Source organism: Hakea prostrata, chromosome 3, assembly GCF_041222555.1.
Source record: "Hakea prostrata isolate BN-2017 chromosome 3, UWA_Hpros_2, whole genome shotgun sequence".
Taxonomy (NCBI): Eukaryota; Viridiplantae; Streptophyta; class Magnoliopsida; order Proteales; family Proteaceae; genus Hakea; species Hakea prostrata.
This window is the reverse complement of record NC_142602.1, coordinates 54497327-54516622: the sequence shown is the minus strand read 5'-3', so window position 1 is coordinate 54516622 and position 19296 is coordinate 54497327. Positions and strand designations below refer to the sequence as shown.

At 35.2% G+C, this 19296-nt stretch overlaps 1 protein-coding gene and 1 non-coding gene across 3 annotated transcripts; both read right to left on the bottom strand.

The window, feature by feature from the left end:
* Nucleotides 1-573: 573 nt before the first annotated feature.
* TRNAE-CUC (transfer RNA glutamic acid (anticodon CUC)) lies at nt 574-646 on the bottom strand. The gene has a single exon. It is a non-coding gene; the product is annotated as a tRNA-Glu (tRNA).
* A 12273-nt stretch (nt 647-12919) lies between these two features.
* Nucleotides 12920-18254, bottom strand: LOC149022508 (splicing factor U2af small subunit B-like). Of its 2 annotated transcripts, none has more exons than XM_089150577.1 (6): nt 17794-18254; nt 16749-16835; nt 16550-16631; nt 16330-16456; nt 15692-16234; nt 12920-15566 (listed from the first exon to the last, which is right to left on the bottom strand). In XM_089150577.1, exons 1-5 carry the CDS (start codon nt 18028-18030, stop codon nt 15709-15711), a joined length of 1059 nt encoding a protein of 352 aa, XP_089006703.1. In that variant the 5' UTR covers nt 18031-18254; the 3' UTR covers nt 12920-15566; nt 15692-15708. The 2 variants fall into 2 exon arrangements, with proteins under 2 accessions (XP_089006703.1, XP_089006702.1); XM_089150576.1 differs by having other exon boundaries at nt 12923-14785; nt 17794-18253.
* Nucleotides 18255-19296: the final 1042 nt, after the last annotated feature.

The window sequence follows — 19296 nt, the reverse complement described above, 5'->3', positions numbered from 1 at the left end:
GCTTTTCAGGAGGGGTGGCAGGGCTCGATGACAACCACTGTCGCCCTGTGGCTTTTTGGTCAGGCCAGCGGAGGATAAGGGATTAGTATCCCCTCTCTCAAACGTCATCCCTCAGCATTTAATTTAGCAAAAATGTCATGAGCCTCGTTTAACATTCAAGACAGCTTGGAAGCTTCTCATTTGCCCTGAAGCTGCCTCAAGTACTACAAAGCAACTCATTATCTCCCCAACCAAGGAGCAATGGAGAGATGTATCAAGATGTATCGTCTCGATTGAAATAAACTAAGAGATGTATCATATCGGTCAGATGATTTTAAGAGACGTATCGTTCTGAATCGTATCGGTCAACTTCAATGTTGAGTATCGTATCGGTCAGGTGATTTTAATAGATGTATCGTCCTGTATCGAATATTATATCGCTCTAGCTAATGTATTTTAGTATAATTCAATGGAGAGACATCTCGATAAAAGCTGTTACTGTTTAATTATTTCTAGGCTAGTGGTAAGTAAAATTCAAAAGGAAAAAGGTTCTCCACAGACTCTACCCATTGAAATAAACTAAAAAAATATCAATTCCGTTGCCGGGACTTGAACCCGGGTCTTTCGGGTGAGAGCCGAATATCCTGACCAACTAGACTACAACGGATTTGTGTGAATGATTAGACTTTATATTCAGAAAGATATGCACTTGACAATTTTTTCCAATTTATAACTGAATTCTCCGATTAGGGTTGGTAACAATGAATCAATGGCGCCAATGGTGTGTTAGTTGAGCACTTAAAAGCCCAAATTCCCATGAAGAGGTCTTGGATTCGCACACATCTGGCAGCACTTATATTAGTAATATTCCCCCCTCTAATATAAACTCCCAAAAAGAAAGAAAAAAAATTAGCAAAACACCCGTACCTCATTCCTTGATGTGAAAGTATATGACCATACTTAAACTAAGTTGAACAAACCTCAATTCCCAAAAAATAGAAAGTCAATGATCCACAAGCCAATGATATCTAAAACCTTGTTAATTTTTTTGGGAAAATTTCGAGATTAGCTGCTTTAGGTTTCCCCTTACAAAAATAACCACTCAATGTTTCACTTTACAAAACTAGTTAAAAGCAGCTAATCACGTAATTTTTCCCCCTTTTTTTAAGCTTCTAGTAAAAATCATATGTATTGATATTTTTTGTTTTTGGGTAAGACACGTATTGATATTAAAAAGTGAAAAAGGGAAGACATTACATCAGTTCACCCTGAACTAAGGGTGTCAATTGTGTACCGAATCGTGCCATCTAAAACCATATCGCCCAGTTCAAAATTCGGTATGGTACGTACCAAAACCGAATTTCTTCAATACGGTTTCAATTTTAGGTACTCATAATGTACCGAAACCGTACTGAATTGGTACCGTACCAAATTAAAGAAAATAAATGTAATTTTACATTTAAAACACTTTACCTTTACCCTATCCCTAATTCTCTATTTCAGTTTTTCGTTTCATCCTTCACTCCTCTTTTTAGATTTACTTGGTTTGTCTTTGTTAATGTCAGATTATATCGATTGTTCGATCGCAATTTCATTAGGATCTTAATGAACTAATGACAAAGGTGGCATGGATTCGTTCATACCCAAATTGTACTGCATTAGATACCATGTTTAAACCGTTTTCCCGTACCGATTTAATTCCGAAACTGTACCAAACCGTTTTTACAAATAGTGAAACTGTACCGTACTATGTAAATTTGGTACAGTACGGTACAGTTCTGGTTTTCGGTATTCAAAGTTTGTACTGTACCAAATTACCGAAACCGTACCAATTGACACCCTTACCCTGAACTGTAAACAAGAATAAATATTCAAAAGGGAATTCCCAGACAATCAGATCTATTAAAAAAAAAGTCATAAGATTATTTTAAAAACTTTTTATTTGAATGGATCTTATTTTTTAAAATAAGTTTCAAATTTCAAATTTTGTGATACTTTTTTCCACCCAATTAATATTCTACTACGAAATATCCAAATTACCCTCAAGTCTTTTATATAAAAACCTGTGAGAAACACTTGGCAATTCCTTCAATCTCTTGGCAAATCTAAGGTTAACAACATCTTATCTTTTGTAGCTCTTAGTCTTCCTATCATTTGCAATTTCATCGTTTGCAATGAAAGACTTGAGAGTAATATGGATACTTCATGGTACAATGTTAGTTGGGCGAAAAAAATTATCATAAAATTTGGAATTCAATAATTATTTTAGAAAATAGAATCAATTTGAGTAAAATTTTATAAAAAAAATATATTATTGAGTAGATCTTTTTTATAATGTTCTCTATTCAAAACCACAAGAATCAAAACCTAGGATGTCTAACCTCATCTCTCATAATCGTGGGTCCATTCATCACTGGGTTAAAAATCTGTAACTTTACAACTTAATTCACCAAAAAGTTTAACCAATACATTTAGGAAAAATTTCAAGAACACCCAAAAATATTTCAAGCTGGCAGAGAAAACCTAGAGTATCTCTTAAAATGGCAACTGCCCCGTTTTTTACTAAAATGGGAAATTGAATTAGAGAAAAAGACAAATATTAGTGTCTTTGTATTAAAAATATGAAGACAAATATTAGTGTCTTTGTATTAAAAATATATCAAATTTCCTACTTTTGTAAATTACCAAAAAACAAATTAAGTGATGTTTGGAAAAAATGTAAATTTATGTTTTCCTTCACCCACATGAGAAAAATGGTCATTTCAATTGCAAAGTTAATAGTGGATAACTTAATATTTTGAAGAAGGGAGAAAAAATAAATTGTTATAAATAATATTGATTGTGGATATCCATCACCCCCAATAGACAATACTTCCAATTGAATATCTCAACCACCTCAGTATACAATCTTGGTGATTCACATCCCATCTTAATTGAAGATTACAATGATCTCAACCCACAATGTTGGCAGTCAATATTTCCATTCTGTGCACCTTCTATCTTGAGTGGCAATCAATAATAACATATCAAGAATATCTTATTGTTTGTAAGAATCATATATTGTATTTCTTTATAGACTCTGATATTTCTTCTACTATAAATATGTAATGCACTCAACTGAATGGACTAGTTATGATTGAACTCATCTTGTCTTTCTTCTTTGTATTCAATATCTTCTTTATTTTATAACACGTTATCAGCACGATTCCGCTCGAAGTAATTGTGAACGACTCCACTCTAAGTATTGCGTTTTGAGAAGAAAGACAGCAGACTATGTATCATTATGTTTTATATTCCAAAGTAAAAAGAATGATTCGACCTCCTCGTACATTTTTGTAAACAATGGAGTTTACCTTGTCCATCTTGAAATGTAAGCGCATCATGATAAAAAAAAGTATGTGTTTTATTGAATCTAAGAATCAAACAAATAATAAGATATTAGATTTTCTTAACAATTGTGATTTGTCATTAACAATTGATTTTATTTATTGTATATAGTGGTTGTCAGCTTTGTACCACAAATATTATTAAATACACCTGAAGTTGCAAGATTTGAAACTGTAAATGAATACAGTTCTACAGATGCACATGAAGTTGCAAGATTTGAAAATGTAAATGAATACATTTCTGCAGATGCATTTGAAGTTGCAAGATTTGAAACTGTAAATGAATACAGTTTCTGAGATGCACTTGAAGTTGCAAGATTTGAAACTGTAAATAAATACAGTTCTGTAGTTTTTGAAATTAATTCTCTATTGAAATTATAAGGAGAAAATATTATTCATGAAAATATGCCAGCAAATTTTCAAGTTTCAGATTTGTTGTTACAATAACAATATTGTAAAAGGAGTTTTAAGAAATACTCTGAATGATATCATGCCTATTTGTGGCTGAGTAAAATAATGGACTATTAATAAAAAGTCATGAAGCCTGTCTTATTGGTTCTGTTCCATTCCCTGAAGTGAATGCAACAATTCATGATATGCCTGAAAGAAGCAAAATTAAAATTATGGTCATGACTGTGGAAGAGGATGAGGCAAAAGACGGAATAATTACAGTCATTATTATGAAAATAAATAAGAGAATAATAAGGATTCTCAATATAACAATTCAAGAAGTGAAGATAATATTTGTTACCGATGTGGTATGAAAGCTATTAGACATGTATCTGTCATGCTCCACAATATTTAATTAAGCTTTGTCAAGCATTAATTAAAGAAATAAAAATAATGTGAAGATAAATTGGATTTTCCAAAATCATGATACTTGAACAATTTTTGTCTATAAAATGAATGATTTTGATGACTTCACAGATAATACACATCTAGATGCTGTAAACTTCTTTGAAGATAATAGTTGAATATTTGATTATGTTAGTCGAGTTCAAATAAAAATAAAATTAATATTATATTAGTTTGTAATTCTTTTCTCTTCAAATCTCATCTCATATGTTAGTTTATCTTAAATTTAATATTTTTCTTATGTAATTTTTTTATTGACTTTCTATATATCTTTTGATTTATTTTGTTTCATTTTGACGAAGAATGTGAATATTCTCTTATATGCTACGACGCATATTATTCTTAGAGAAAAAAAAATTATCTTATTTGATGATGCGGAAGCCAATGTTCATATAATAATCGATAGTACAACATTGATTGGAAGCTCCGGAAGAGCTAATCTATTATTATCTGAGAGATGAAATTGGCTATAAATAATTCATTATTTTGTAGTAAGTCTCAAATAAACTTATTAAGTTTCAAAGCTATTTGCCAAAACGATTATCAGATTGAGACTACAAATAATGGTAAAAGTAAATATCTATACATCACTACAGAAGTGTTAGATATTTTCTCCCAATTTGTACTACATGAATATTCGCATGGTTAAAACACATATTTGGGTAAATCAAATGAACATTGATTCCAATAATTTTATTATTTGGAATGACTAGTTGAACCATTCCGGATCAAGTATGATGCAAAAAATTATTGAAAATTCAATTGTCATCCATTGAAGAACCAAAAGATTCTTCAATTAAATTAATTTTCTTATGTTGCTTGTTCTCAAGATAAATTTATTATTAGATATTCACCAGCTAAAGTTGAGATTAAACATTCTACGTCTTTGAAACGTATACAGGGTGAAATATATTGGCCCATTCACCCATCATGTGGAGTCTTCAGATAATATATGGTTTTAGTAGATGCATCTATAAAGTGGTCACATGTATGTTCATTATGAACTCGCAATTTGGTGTTTTCTAGATTGTTTGCTCAAATAATGAGATTAAGAGCATAATTTATGGATTATAAGATAAATACAGTTTGTTTTGATAATGCTGATGAATTTACATCTCAGGCTTTATGATTATTGTATAACAACTGAAATCACAGTTGAATAGCCTGTTGCTCATGTTTATATCCAAAATGGTTTGGTAAAATTATTTATTAAATGTCTCCAATTAATAGTTAAACCATTGTTTATGAGAACAAAGCATCATTTGTACGCATCAAGCCAAAAGGTTGTCATAAATTCTCCCTATTATAATTGGCTTATAGTCAGAAGCAAAATATTTATCATTTTAAAATTTTTTAGATGTGCAGCTTATGTTCTAATTGCTCCACCACAGCGCACAAAGATGAGTTCCCAAATAAAGTTGAGAATATATGTTGGATATGAATCTCTTTATATAATTCAATATATTGCCAATGATAGGAGATTTATTTAATGAATTAGTTTTTCAAACATGAGGGGGAGAGAATAAACAATTGGAAAAAGTGATTGATTGTATGCATTATCATTATCTCATTAGATCCTCGCACTGAGCACTGTGAACTTGAAGTTCAAAGGATAATGCAATAAATATTATGAATCAAGCCGCGATTTGTTTGACTCGCTAAGAGTTACTAAATCTCATATTCCAGCTGTAAATGCTCCAATTAGAATTGATGTCCCAGCAAGACAATCTATCAGTGCAATGAAATTAAACCACGTTTAAAACGTGGAAGATCAATAGATTCCAAGGATAAAATCATAGAAAAGGAAAGGAGCAAATGATCAAGATGGTCATAATATAGAAATAATTGATTATGAAAATCCTGAAGACATAATTTTCTATAAAACCCCAGAAGAGGTTCAGGTACCTGAAAATAATGAAGAGATCTCGATTAGTTATGTCATTGCAGAAAAAGATGGAACCGAAATGATAAAGTTATCGACAACATTTTTGAATATTATGTTATTGTTGAAATAATACAACAAGACGAGGATCTTGAACATAAATTTGTTGATGAATATAAATCAAGAAATGATTGGCCAAAATGTAGAGAAGTCGCTTGAAAAATAAAGTTTTTGGACTTATAGTCCAACATCTGAGGTATAAAGCTAGTGGGGTACAATTGAGTTTTCTGCGAAAAATGAAATGAGAAAAAAAATGAAATCGTGATATATAAAGTATGAATTATGGCACAAAATTTTTCGCAGATGCCTGGCATTGATTACATGGAAACATGTTCTCTTGTGGTGGATGCAATCACCTTTAGATATCTTATTAATCTGACAGTATATGAAAATTTTGACATGCGTCTAATAGATATTGTTACAGCCTATTTATATAGCTCACTCGAGTATAAAATATATATGAAAATCTCTGAAGGATTCAAAATACCTGAAGCACATAAAATTCTTAGGAAGTTTGTTTAATAAGGCTTCAAAGATTATCAAGGCATATATAGTATAATCTCCTTAGTGAATATTTACTAAATGAAAGTATAAAAATTATCCAATTTATTATTGTGCCTTTATTAAAGGATATTTATCTAATTTTAGTAAGTGTATATGATGATGATTTAAATATCACCGGAACTCCTGAAGAGCTTCCAAAAGCAGTATACTATTTGAAGAAAGAATTTGAAATGAAAGATCTTGGAGAGACAAAGTATTGATCATTTGACGAATAGAATATTCGTTCATCAATTAGCTTCTATAGAGAAGATTTTGAAGCGATTTTACATGGATAAAATATATCCATTGAGTACCCCAATGGTTGTAAGTTCGTTTAACATAAATAAAATATTCATTTCAACCCCATGAAAATATGAAGAACTTACTGATCTTGAAGTACCATATCTAAGTGTAATTGGGGCGTTAATGTATCTTGCTAATAATATACAATCGGATGTCGCATTTTCTATAAGTGTATTAGCAAGATTTATCTCTTCTCCAATACAAAGACACTGAAATGTTATAAAACATATATTTCAGTAAATTCGAAAAATTATTGACATGATATTATTTTAGGGATAATTACTGTTGCCCCCTTGTACTCTGATTTTATTACTACTTTATCCCCTCTACTTTTTAAAATTACTAATCAAACCTTTAACTTTGTTTAAAATTACTAATGCCCCCTTCCGTTAAGTTCAGTTAGTTTACTGATGATGTGGCATCTATATATTTTTTTTAAAACCCAAAAATAACCCTACAATTATCTTTTTACTTATTTACTCTTTTGCAAGTTATAATACTCTGCCTAATTAACTATGGAGAAAAATTAACTTTAAATTAATTTTTCTTTTCTAAAAAGAAACTACCGAATAAAGAAAAGACTTGATTTTTCTTCTTTAAAAAGAATTCACCGAATAAAGGAAATATGTGATTAAATAAAACTTAAAATAGAAACTAAAATATTAGGAAATATCAAATGTATTTCAAAGTTGAAATTTCCTAATATATGCTAACCATTGTACAAAGTATGTGGTCCCACCAAAGCTAAAATTTATTGTAAAATATAAGATTTTAAAGATATAATTGATATTCAATATAGTTTCTAAAAATGAGGGTAACTGTCATATTTTTAATTTCTTAATTTTAATGAAGGGCAAAATAGACATTACATATTTGAGGGACGACCGAAGCCGGGGGAAAGAGCCACGTCCCAAAGAAAAAAAGCACCAAAACCGAAAAGCAATACCAACCAAGAAAAAAAAGGTCCACCCAAACAAAAAAAGAAAGAAAAAGAGGTCCCACCCCCCAGCAACGAGGGAAGGAAACCACAAAGGGGGGGGGGACGGGTTTAATATGGAACGAGAACACCCCCGGGAGTTAACACGCACAACCCACCAGAGAAACCACAAAACGCCGAGAAGGAAAGGAGGGTACGCAAATGAGTAATCCCCCCCGGTTTAAAAAAATTATTAGGGATTTTAGAGGAGATTATACAATAAGGGGGAAGACAAAGGGAAAAGAAGAGTGAAAGGGATTGGGATTAAATGGAGGCACACACGCACGGCCGGGGGGAAGTAATTATGACAAAGTAAGGTGGTAGATTGAAACGGGGATATAGTATAACAAGTGGGGGCAATAGTAATTATCCCTTGATGTTAACAACCACTTAACACCGTTAGAAGTGAGGGGGGCAACAGTAATTTCATAAAGAAAGAGGTTTGATTAGTAATAAAACCAAAGTACAAGGGGGCAATAGTAATTATCCCATTATTTTATGAATGTGGACATCAACTTACTTGTTATGCAGATGCAAGATTTTTTTCTGATCTATATACAATTAGATCTCAAACATGCTATTTATTAACAAGTGAATGTTAACTATTTTATATTTAGTTTAGATCAATGATACAACACATTCAGGAAGCAAGCAGTCTTCTACTAGAAGAAGGGGTTTGAACAATATTATATGAAGATTATGTTGCATGCATAGCTCAATTGAAGCGATGATACATCAAAGGAGATAGAACGATACATATTTCACCGAAATTCTTCTTCACTCATGATCTTCAACAAAATGGTGAAATTGATGTTCATTGAATTCATGCAATTGATAATTTGACAGACTTATTTATGGAGGCATTGTTTACTTCAAAGTTTGAGAAGCTAGTACATGATATTGGAATATGCGTATTCAAAGATACTCAACGATGTTATCATCAGGGGGAGTAAAATAAGTGTTGCACTCTTTTTCCCTTCACCAAGGTTTTATCCCACTGGGTTTTTCTGGTAAGGTTTTTAATGGGGCAGCTACTAATACGTATTATTTAGATATGTATACTCTTTTTCCTTTACTAAGATTTTTTTCCACAGGGTTTTTTCTTAGTAAGGTTTTAATGAGGTACATTATCTATTGATGGACATCCAAGGGGGAGTGTTATAAATAATATTGATTGTGGATATCCATCACCCCCAATAGACAATACTTTCAATTGAATATCTCAACCAATATTTCCATTCTATGCACCTTCTATCTTGAGTGGCAATCCATCTTTTCATATCAAGAATATCTTATTGTGTGTAAGAATCATATATTGTATTTCTTTGTAGACTCTGATATTTTCATATCAGAGTAGATATTCCTTCTACTATAAATATGTAATGCACTCAACTGAATGGACTAGTTCTGATTGAACTCATCTTGTTTTTCTTTTTTGTATTCAATATCTTCTTTATTTTATAACATAAATAAATTTATATATTTCCCACTTAAATAGGCAGTCAAGAACTTAGGCCCAACTTAAGTGCACACAATAAAAAAAACAAAAAAAAAAACCACTCTATATTGTAACTTAAGAAGACCAGTACATCATTTATCTTTTTTTCTTTTTCGATTTCTTTATTATTATTATTTTTTTTAATTCTATTATTATTCAGGCCAGCTTACGCGCACCTCGATTACATCCTCAAGGGAGAGTTTTGTCATCCGGATCTTACCACTCTACCAACACTACATTGACCAAACAAAATGTAATCATGATTAATCCTCCCCTTTTCTTCTTCGAATTTCAATTGGTTCTAGTTTCTTCTTTATTTTTCAAACAAATTTAGAGTAAAAAGGATGTTGTGTTTATTGACAGATGAAATCATAATGGGACAAATACTTGACAAAATGCAATTGATCAGTGGGACAAATATTTGATAAAAGCAACTCCCGAACAATTTCAGGATCATGCATTGTCCAATCATGACTTAACAGAATCTACTAACAGTTTCATATTGTGCCATTTTAAAAGATAATTTGAAATCTTAACCAACTTGAAATATTATTAAGGTGTCTCAAATTTTTGTATATATTTCTAGGGTGTTCTCTAAAATTTCCCTGTACATTTATTCTCATATAACAAGGCATAATTGTCTATGTTATCAACTTCAAAATCAGATTGCAAAGACTCCATCTTTGTTTTGCAATCCATGTAGTCCTCTATCGATATCACAATTCCAGCCGAGTCACATTCCAGACTTTGATAAGTTTGAGGCCTTTTTGAAGCCAATAATTGTTGCCGAAGTCTACGCTTCATAGTTAGTACCACTCCCAAGTGCTGCTAAGTCCTTAATCAGTTCCCCAAACTCCTCCATTACCTGGATTGCCATCCATGTTTTATTTATGCTGTGAAATGCAGCCCTAACCCTAACCTGGACACCATACCTGTTTTGGATGAAGAAGTGATGTATTTGATGTTTGACCTTGAAGTGGGACCCTGAGTTCAGTGTGGATATCTTTGAAAAGTTCTAGAAAGTCAGATTAGACCTTTCTCTAAGTTGGTTGAAGGCCCAAGTGTTGGTTTTGACCCTGGAGACTCAAAATTCAGCAAGTTAACAAAGGGAGACCCTTTGGTCGATCTTCCATTGGTCGATACCATCGACCAAAGAAACTATGGAAACAAAATTGGTTATTTTTGAAAGTTTTGGATTTTGGATCTCCTATATATTGTAACCTCAGTCTAAACCTAATTGTTTTGCCTCTAAATTATTGGAGAATGTGGAAAGAACCCTAGAACTTTGTCCTCAAGCCAAGGAAGATCCACAAGCATTCAACCAAAGTCTCTCTTTGATAACTCTTCTACAAGGTTGGTATTCTACCTCTTTCTTCTTTAATCTACTCTCTCTACTGTTCTCTCATGTTGTTTGGATTATGAGGAATGTGTTACACTATTGTAATGACCCAACCTCTAATCTCCTTTGTCTTAGAATGAATCATCATTCACTCTATGCTTTCCTTAAAGCCATATGGTGATTCTCCATGTATTTGATCTAGAATAGATAGCATGATCTATTCTTACTGTAGTTTTCTATTCTAAATTATGTTAGACCTTCTCCTTACTTGTTTTCTAGGCATGATCTACTGTTCTTATTCCTTTTGAATGAGTTCCCTTTCATTCTAAGCCTTTTCGTGATGATCCGCAGTTTTAGCCTAATAAAGGTTTTATTAGAATTCTATTCCTTTGACCTTGTTAGATGTTTAGACCTTCATAGATAGTCTTAGTATATTGTTTTAAAATTTTCATGTTAATTTCAGAGTGTTCCAATATATTTTGGCGAGTTTCCAATCAAAATTGGAGATTATGTCCGTACACTATTTGGTCGATGCCATAGACCAAAGGACCATCGACCAAAGGAGTTGCTGACAACAGAATTCCATGTTTTGACTCTGTTTCAACTCCGATCTTTTGGATTTACTTCTTATGGTCTATACATGTTTGCTCAAGCTTGTTTAGGTGATTTTGGTTTGTCCTCTGATCTCTCACTTGAAAGTTATAGATTCGAAATTCAAGGTGAGTACGTTCACTCACAATATGCATATTGTGTGTTTGTTATGATATGATTTGAATGCATAAAATAGCTACTGTTGTTTTACTTTCTTTGTATCATATTACTTCTATAATTACAATAGCATTATTCATATTATGATTTACATACTGAATGAATCATGAATGATGTGAATGTGAATTTGACTTGATTGTATGATGTATGTAATCGTGATATGATGTGAATGCCTAGGTTGTAGTTGTGGAATGGGGAATGCTCTTTTGGCATTTCTGTCGTTGGACACCAGTGGAGGTGATATGGAACGCTTTCCTATGGTGCCTCTTGACTCTTTTCCTGACTACTGGTTGACATACCTAGGGCATGTCTAGAAGTATTTGGCTAGGGAAACCCTTATCAAATCTGACCCTATTGGAAGGGGAATTGAGACCAAGTGACCCGTGGCAGCAATGGGGATTTGTAGGTGCTCAATACCGGTAACCAACCTGTGAGAGGACATGAATCATATTGTGGGGGTCATTCATTGATAGGGTTGCAGTAGTAGACTTGGGCTCATGAACGCTCAAAATCGGTAACCAACCCGTGAGAGGACATGAGAGATTCTCATCTACTATTTATGGATGACCAATAAGGCTAAGAGTCTACGTAGCTAGAAAGGAGACGGTGACTCTAGGGGGAAGGATACCAGAAAGGATCGCGAGAAGCGAGGAATGAACGTATCTAACTCTAAGTAGATGACTTGTATTGGGCTAAGATTAACCATGTACACGCGCCAATACTCAAACCAATGGTGATGTGAGAAAGTGGTGACCTAAACCCCAACCATGGAATGTTCAGGAAGAATGTAGGACCTAATTACCAACGAAGAACCCAAAAGACCGGGAAAGTTAAGGGAAGAGTGATTTACCTACCCAGAGGAGTATGGTGCTATGACTTAAAGCGTGTTTGCCAATAGAGACTGGCATATATAGAGTTAGAGGCACACTTGCATTCATTGTTTCATCTCATTGCATTGATATTGCTTCGAATTGTGTGTGAAGATGTTTGTTGTGATTGGACTACTTGCTAAGTTCTTTTTGAGCTTACCCTTCAGTAGACATATTTTAGATGATTTTGCAAGATTGGAAGAGAACCTGTGCTATGGTACAGAGGACCCTTCCTTACATGGTTCAACTTCGGAAATCAATGAAGAAGGTCAAGACCAATGGTGTGACCAATACTCAGGTTTGGACTACACTGACAACTCCTATTGACAGCAGTCGACATCGTCTTATTCGCCGATGGGATCATGAGCTAGATACTGACCTAAAATTACAAGAGCACAATCCTAAAGTGAAGAAGACGAAAACTTTGATTAGTTTACTCTTATTTCTTCTAGACTTTAATTTTTAATTGTAATAGCTTAGACCTTGTTTTAGATTTTCGATTTATCTTCCGCATTTGTTGTGGGGTATATTACCATTATACTCTTTTTCTTTTGATTTGGTATCGTTATTTCCACACTCTTGATATTCTTTTGTGATCATTCTGAAATCATTTCTTAATTTTATTATTAAATTACTTGAATACAATAATTTGTTCTTTTTTTTTCATTATGTTATTGTGTTAAGTGAATATGATCGTTCATAAACTTGATCTTCGAAGCTGTGGGTCACACCTCCGAGTACTCCAGATAAGGTACCAACTGTACAGATGTGACATATGCTACCTTGCTCAGAGCAAATAATGTTAAGGATTAAACTCAATCAAGATTACCTTAATTTTAGTTCGTTTAAGTTCTGTCCTCGACTTGGAAATTTATCCTACGTGCCTTGAGATGGTAACAAAATCAAGAATTTTTGTCATTAATTAAGAAAACAAAGGAGAGAAAATTTCACTTCGATCCAAATTCACAACAGAATGGGGATGAACCCGACCAAAATATAGAAATCCTGACAGGTACAGTACATACAGAGTGGAGACGAACCCACCAAGATCCACGGGACTTATTGCATACAGATTCAGAAGAACAGAAAAGTGGTTCCTACCGGGTTTGTGGCTTACTACTTTTAGCTTTTCCGTATCGCTCGCTCCTATTCTATTTCTTCCTTTTCTTCCATTTTAATTTCTTCCCGTGGTCCCTAGAAAATCTGAAAAAAATGTACACCTTCCTTTCACAAGCATTACTCACTCGATGGAGTTCAGTAAAACTAAATAGCACCAATAGGCATTGTGGATGTATGGCCTCAAAATCTCATTGCATCAGTAGCTCCTTTCTACCCATTGACACTAAATTCCTAGGAGTATTCCACACAAAAGACTGGAAAGGTTCAAGTTCATCAAACCACACTACCAAATTCTCAATGAAAACATCAAAAACATCAATTCATTTTTAACTTATATATATATCTTGGTATCACTATTTTTAGCTTATATAGCTTGGTATCACTCGCAGTAATTCTAAAGAAAATCATCCTAGCTTTAGAGATTCTGCAATGGTATGGCAGTTAAACTTTAAACCATAACAATAGAGAAGATGCAAAACTTGAAAAAACGAGAACACCAAATGTTTAACCCAAAAAACCAAAAGCACCAAAGAAACCAACACATGAAACAAGCAAGCAGCAGCAAACCAAAGGACGAGTCAGAAACATGGGGAAAATAACAGTGAACGCTTCTAATCTAGCTATAGAAGCGTCTACTAGTCTTACAGGAACCCTGTGGCTCACAGACAAATCCATGTAATTGTGTTAAAAGTAACTTGATGGATTTTGTTTTGATAAAAATAAAAAATAAATAAAAAAGGGGAAAATAACAGTATGGACAATGGAAATCAACTCTACTACAAGAAATTGAAATTTTGGACTTCAAACTCAACACTCGAAGATCAATATCAAGAACAAACTTCAGATAAAACTAGAGATTAAACAAATCCAATAAAGTTGAACAATAATCTCTTCTGATACAATAAACACTCCCACATGGTTCAGTGTAATTTCCATTGTGATTAATGACATAAAGCAACATTTACGAAACTCAAAAAACCTAGCTGAAATTGTCTGAAAGGCTTAACAAAAACAGCTCGCTCATTCCATGTCCAGAAATAGTAACCTGCAGTTTTGATAGGAAACAATGGCTTGAAAGTTCCGGAACACCTCACCTGCCAATGCCCAATGCCTCTGTGCATATCTGAAGAGAACTACCGCAGTATTAATGCTTCCATCATTATATCTGTTATATCCTGCCAACTCACTCCGCTGATAATGCAACCAACCTGTACAGAAATTTCATGGTAAGCTGCCATATAAAGAGGCCCGATCCATGAGCAGGGATACCTGAACCTGCAAAACTCGTAAAGCAGTAAGAACACACTACTCTGGGAAAAGCAGGACAGGAAGAATAGCCAAAAGGCCCAATACAAAGTAAAAACCTGAAGAGCTATGGTCAAAGAATGGCCAATTGATTGCAACATGCACCCAGACACAGCAAAAGAAAATTGGCCATTTTCCTTCCCTAAATAGTACCACCAAACCACACACTATACCAAGCTCCAACAGAAATTTCTAAAAGTTCTTGGTGGTGAAGTACTGTGGAAAAAGGATGTAACCACCACCAAAGGCTCATGGCCACTGCAGGGTTTGGGGGAGGGTCCTGAAGTACGAACCCTTCGGCAGAGAGGTTGTTCCAGACTCAAACCCTGTGGTCCTAATGAAGCAACCTTACTGTTGGATGGAAGGCCCACTGTCAAAATGGGATCTAGTGTCCAAAGATATTGAAATATAAACAATTAACAACTAATTCTGCTGCCAATAGGGACCCCAGAAAATGAGGGAATGGAAAAAGGCCAGTTGGAAGACTTGGATAATTCTCAGGCACACCATGCATGCAAGCACACAGCTGGAAAATATCATGGATGATCTCAGAAAGGAGACATGGGTCCTTCATGCAAGCACACAGTAAATATCATGAAGATCTGAGAAAGGAGAGAAGAGGGACCCAAAACTAAAAATTAAGTTCTACATTCCATATCACAGAACTGTGAACCTGCACACCACCTGCACAGTGGAAAATGGGCTGTAAGCTTTATTTAGAAAATTGGTGATTTCTGAAATAACGCAACCCCTTATCCTATGGAGTAACAAGGGAGAGAGAGTGATATAATATGGAGCAAGAGACAAACCACAAATCTCAATTGCATCAGTAGTCAAATCCTTCCTGCTCCTGAGGTAGCTGTTGATGTTTCTGCTCACTGTATTGGCCTCCATTTTGAGAATACCCATTGCTATCATCAACATTGTGATCAACATTGCCGTCATTCTTATTACTAGATTGAGCCTGTTCTCTCTCTCTGTTCCATTGCTCAATTTTAGCCCTTCTTTCAGCACTACCTTCCCGAACTGGACTCCTATTCCTCCTTCCTCCGGGGCTTGGGCTTCTTCCCCTTCTCCTTCCTGGGCTTCGACTCCTGGGCCTCCTGCCTCGCTCATCAAAGTAATGGGGATCCCTGTCATCATGATGTCGTCTACCAAAACCACGACCACGCCCACGGCCGCCACCAAATCCTCCACCTCCACCATATCCACCACCACCACCGCCACCGCCACCACCACCACCACCATATGGGCGATCTTCATAATTTCGATGTCTAACTGGACTTCTGCTCCTGCTTCGGCTGCGGCTACGCCTTCGCCGATACCTCCCAAATAGTTGCCGCCTCAATTCCCTGGCAATTACAAACCATTCATCGCATTATAAGTATTATTAACGTGTTGAGCACATATAAAATGGAAAGACAAAATAGTAAAATAATAGTATCACCTGCTAATCTTTTTCAGATGCATAAAGTTGCAGTAGCCACCTCGATTGCAAGTGTTTTCCTCATATTGCCTACATGTGGCTTCACGGAAATCCGTTACAGGAGAAAAGTCTGCCATTATTGGACGTCCTGAAACATTGATTCAATATCAGTGACCTGCTTATAAATATCACTAACTTCCATAAACAAGAATCTCTAAGTAACACCAGTAAAAAACCTTACCTGCATAGAATCTTCCATTAAGGTTCTTAACAGCATTCGCAGCATGGTCTTCCTCTCTAAACTGAACATACACATTACCCACCTGCCCATCAAACATTAAGTGAGTTCAGCACTAACCAGAGAGAAGAAGGAAAGAAGAAAAAAAAAGAACAATCCTCAACAGAATGGTAAACCATGATTTAAAAGTTTGGTTAGTTACCATATGATCTGCCAAATTGTCACAAATATTCAAGCTTTCAATCTCTCCATATTTGTTCAACTCCTCAAATAGATCTTCATAAAAATTCTGCAGCAATAGAATGACAGATTTTCATTTTGCACATTGCAAGAGCATGAATATCAGTGATGCAATAAGCAATAAATCACAAATACCATGAAATGTCTACAAGTGTTGATATCATGATCTAGAAACACACAAAATTAAAAAACTATCAACCAAACAGGAAGAAAATAGATAAATTACAAGGTCCAGAGAGAAAGCATAAACCGTATGAAACCACATAACGGAAATGAGAAAATGATAGGGAGTGAGAGGTTAGAGAAACACAATATAAAAGTAGAATAGCACGCCTGAGGTCTAGATTGAGAGAAAATTAATCGTGTTCATCCCAAGTTAATCATCCCTTTCATATATTAGTAAATTATTTCATATATTAGTAAATTAACTGTTTGGTTAACCTGAATCTGTGAAATGAAATCCATAAATTCATCCTATTTTGCGAATAGGCAAATATTTAACGCTTTTATAGTAGGGGTGAAATCAATCCCATAGATCTGGATGCACGTTTTTGTAAAAAGTGAATCCCTAGATTACATGAATCCAGGGATTCACACAACCAAACGGGTAAATCCAGGGGTTCACGTAACCAAACAGGCCCTAAAGCAATCTATCAAGGTTAAAAGAATTAGGGGAGGGGAGGCGCAAACACGAACAACCTGAGAGGTTCCAATGACCATATCCAACAAAACAAGCCCACGAAAAACATAGAGCAGAAGGGAAGGCAGAGAAACCAAGAAACCTAGAACCCGATAAGAAGTTCCATAGAGGAACAAAGAAAAGCATCAACTTTACAATCATGATAAAACCCTAAACTCGATCGAACAATAAAATTAACAAATCGACAATCGATAACAACACATCCAAGCTAATAATCGGAAAAAGAATAAATCTTTTACGTTTATCAGAAGCCAAAATACTGTGAATCGAAGAAAACAAACAGAAAAAGGGTTAGAAAAGTGTAAACCTCAAAGTGCTCCTGGACTTTGTGAGGATCGATGGCTTGACCCTGAGGATCAAGACCAGGAGTGATCATATCAGGTCTCTGATACATATTGGCAATAAGCAGTGTTGGACTAATGCTTGGCTTCGTATGAAGCCTAGAACACCTATCACCATGTCTGCAAGCTCCGATCTTGAAATAAAAAGGGCAATTAACCCGATCCTTCTCTGTACCGAATATAGATGCCAAGTGCTCCGCCATTAATTCAAGAACTTTATCTCCGTCACTCCACCTTCTCTTCTTCGAACACCAACTTTGCTCTCCTCTCTCTCTCTCTCTCTCTCTCTCTGTTCTAGGGTTTCCTTTCGGCAAACACGACTAAAACCACAGTGCAAATGAGACACAGAAAATAGAGAAAATACCAAAGCACGGTCGACGTGCATCTATTTTAGGGATGAGTCCTATTATAGGTATGAGTCCTTTAGCGAAATTACAAATGCGTTCCTTGGATTTACGCATTATCACTTTTATATCCCGAAATTTATGATATCAAGTAAGACCTCTTACGTAGGGTGGTCAATAAAACCTTATCGGTCCAAACGGACCAAACCGACTCAAACCTGCCCAAGCCTAGATTGAGCCCGGGCCGACTCTTAACCAATGTACATTACTTCGGCCAATAAGGATTTCATCGATATTTTGCCAACATTTCCGATGATTCCAAAAAGCTTCCACGGTTAAAACCTCTTAGCATTTGCTTATACTCACTTCCTCCTCTTCATCAATTATCTCTCTCTTCTTCAACGTCTCTGCTTCCTTCTTTTCTTTTCCCCTTGCAACCATCAAACCCAGAATTCTAAATTTTACCCTCCCAATTACTACTGTTGAGTTTGGATTTTTTGTATTCTGCGGGTCTATGTAATTATAGTTTCAATTGTATTTGTAATTGAAATAGGGTTTGGTCAATTATTAGTACTGTGTCAAAATTATAATCATATTAAGATTAAGATTTTAGATTTTCCTATAAATATTTTCTGTAGAAAAACCTAAAAAAAAAAATAAGAGAAACAAAAGATAATACTTTGTGAGTATGAGAGTGGAGTGAGGCTTTTTAAATAGTGAAATTTCTTTTCGGGGGGGGGGGGCCCCCCCCCCCCCCCCCCCTCTCCCCCCCTCTCCCCCAAAATGGACCCCCCGGGGCCCCCACGGGGGCCCCCGGGGGGGCCCCTGGGGGGGACCCCCTCGGGAGAGGACCTCCCCGGGTGCATCCCCCTCATAAAGGGTGAGGCCCACCGGGACAAATACACCTCTCTTGGTTTTTGGTTTCTTCCTTGAAGAGGTCCCGAGGACCTCGGTCGGGGAGACACCTCCCATGTGGGTGGCTCACCTCTTCCCTGAAGAAGGTCCCGAGGGCCTCATTCGGGGAGAGACACCTCCATCTGGCGGGTTCATTTCTTCGTTGGAGAAGTGCCACACTTGGGAAAATATCCAACTCTAGCATTTCTCGGAAGACTCTCTTGACTAAGT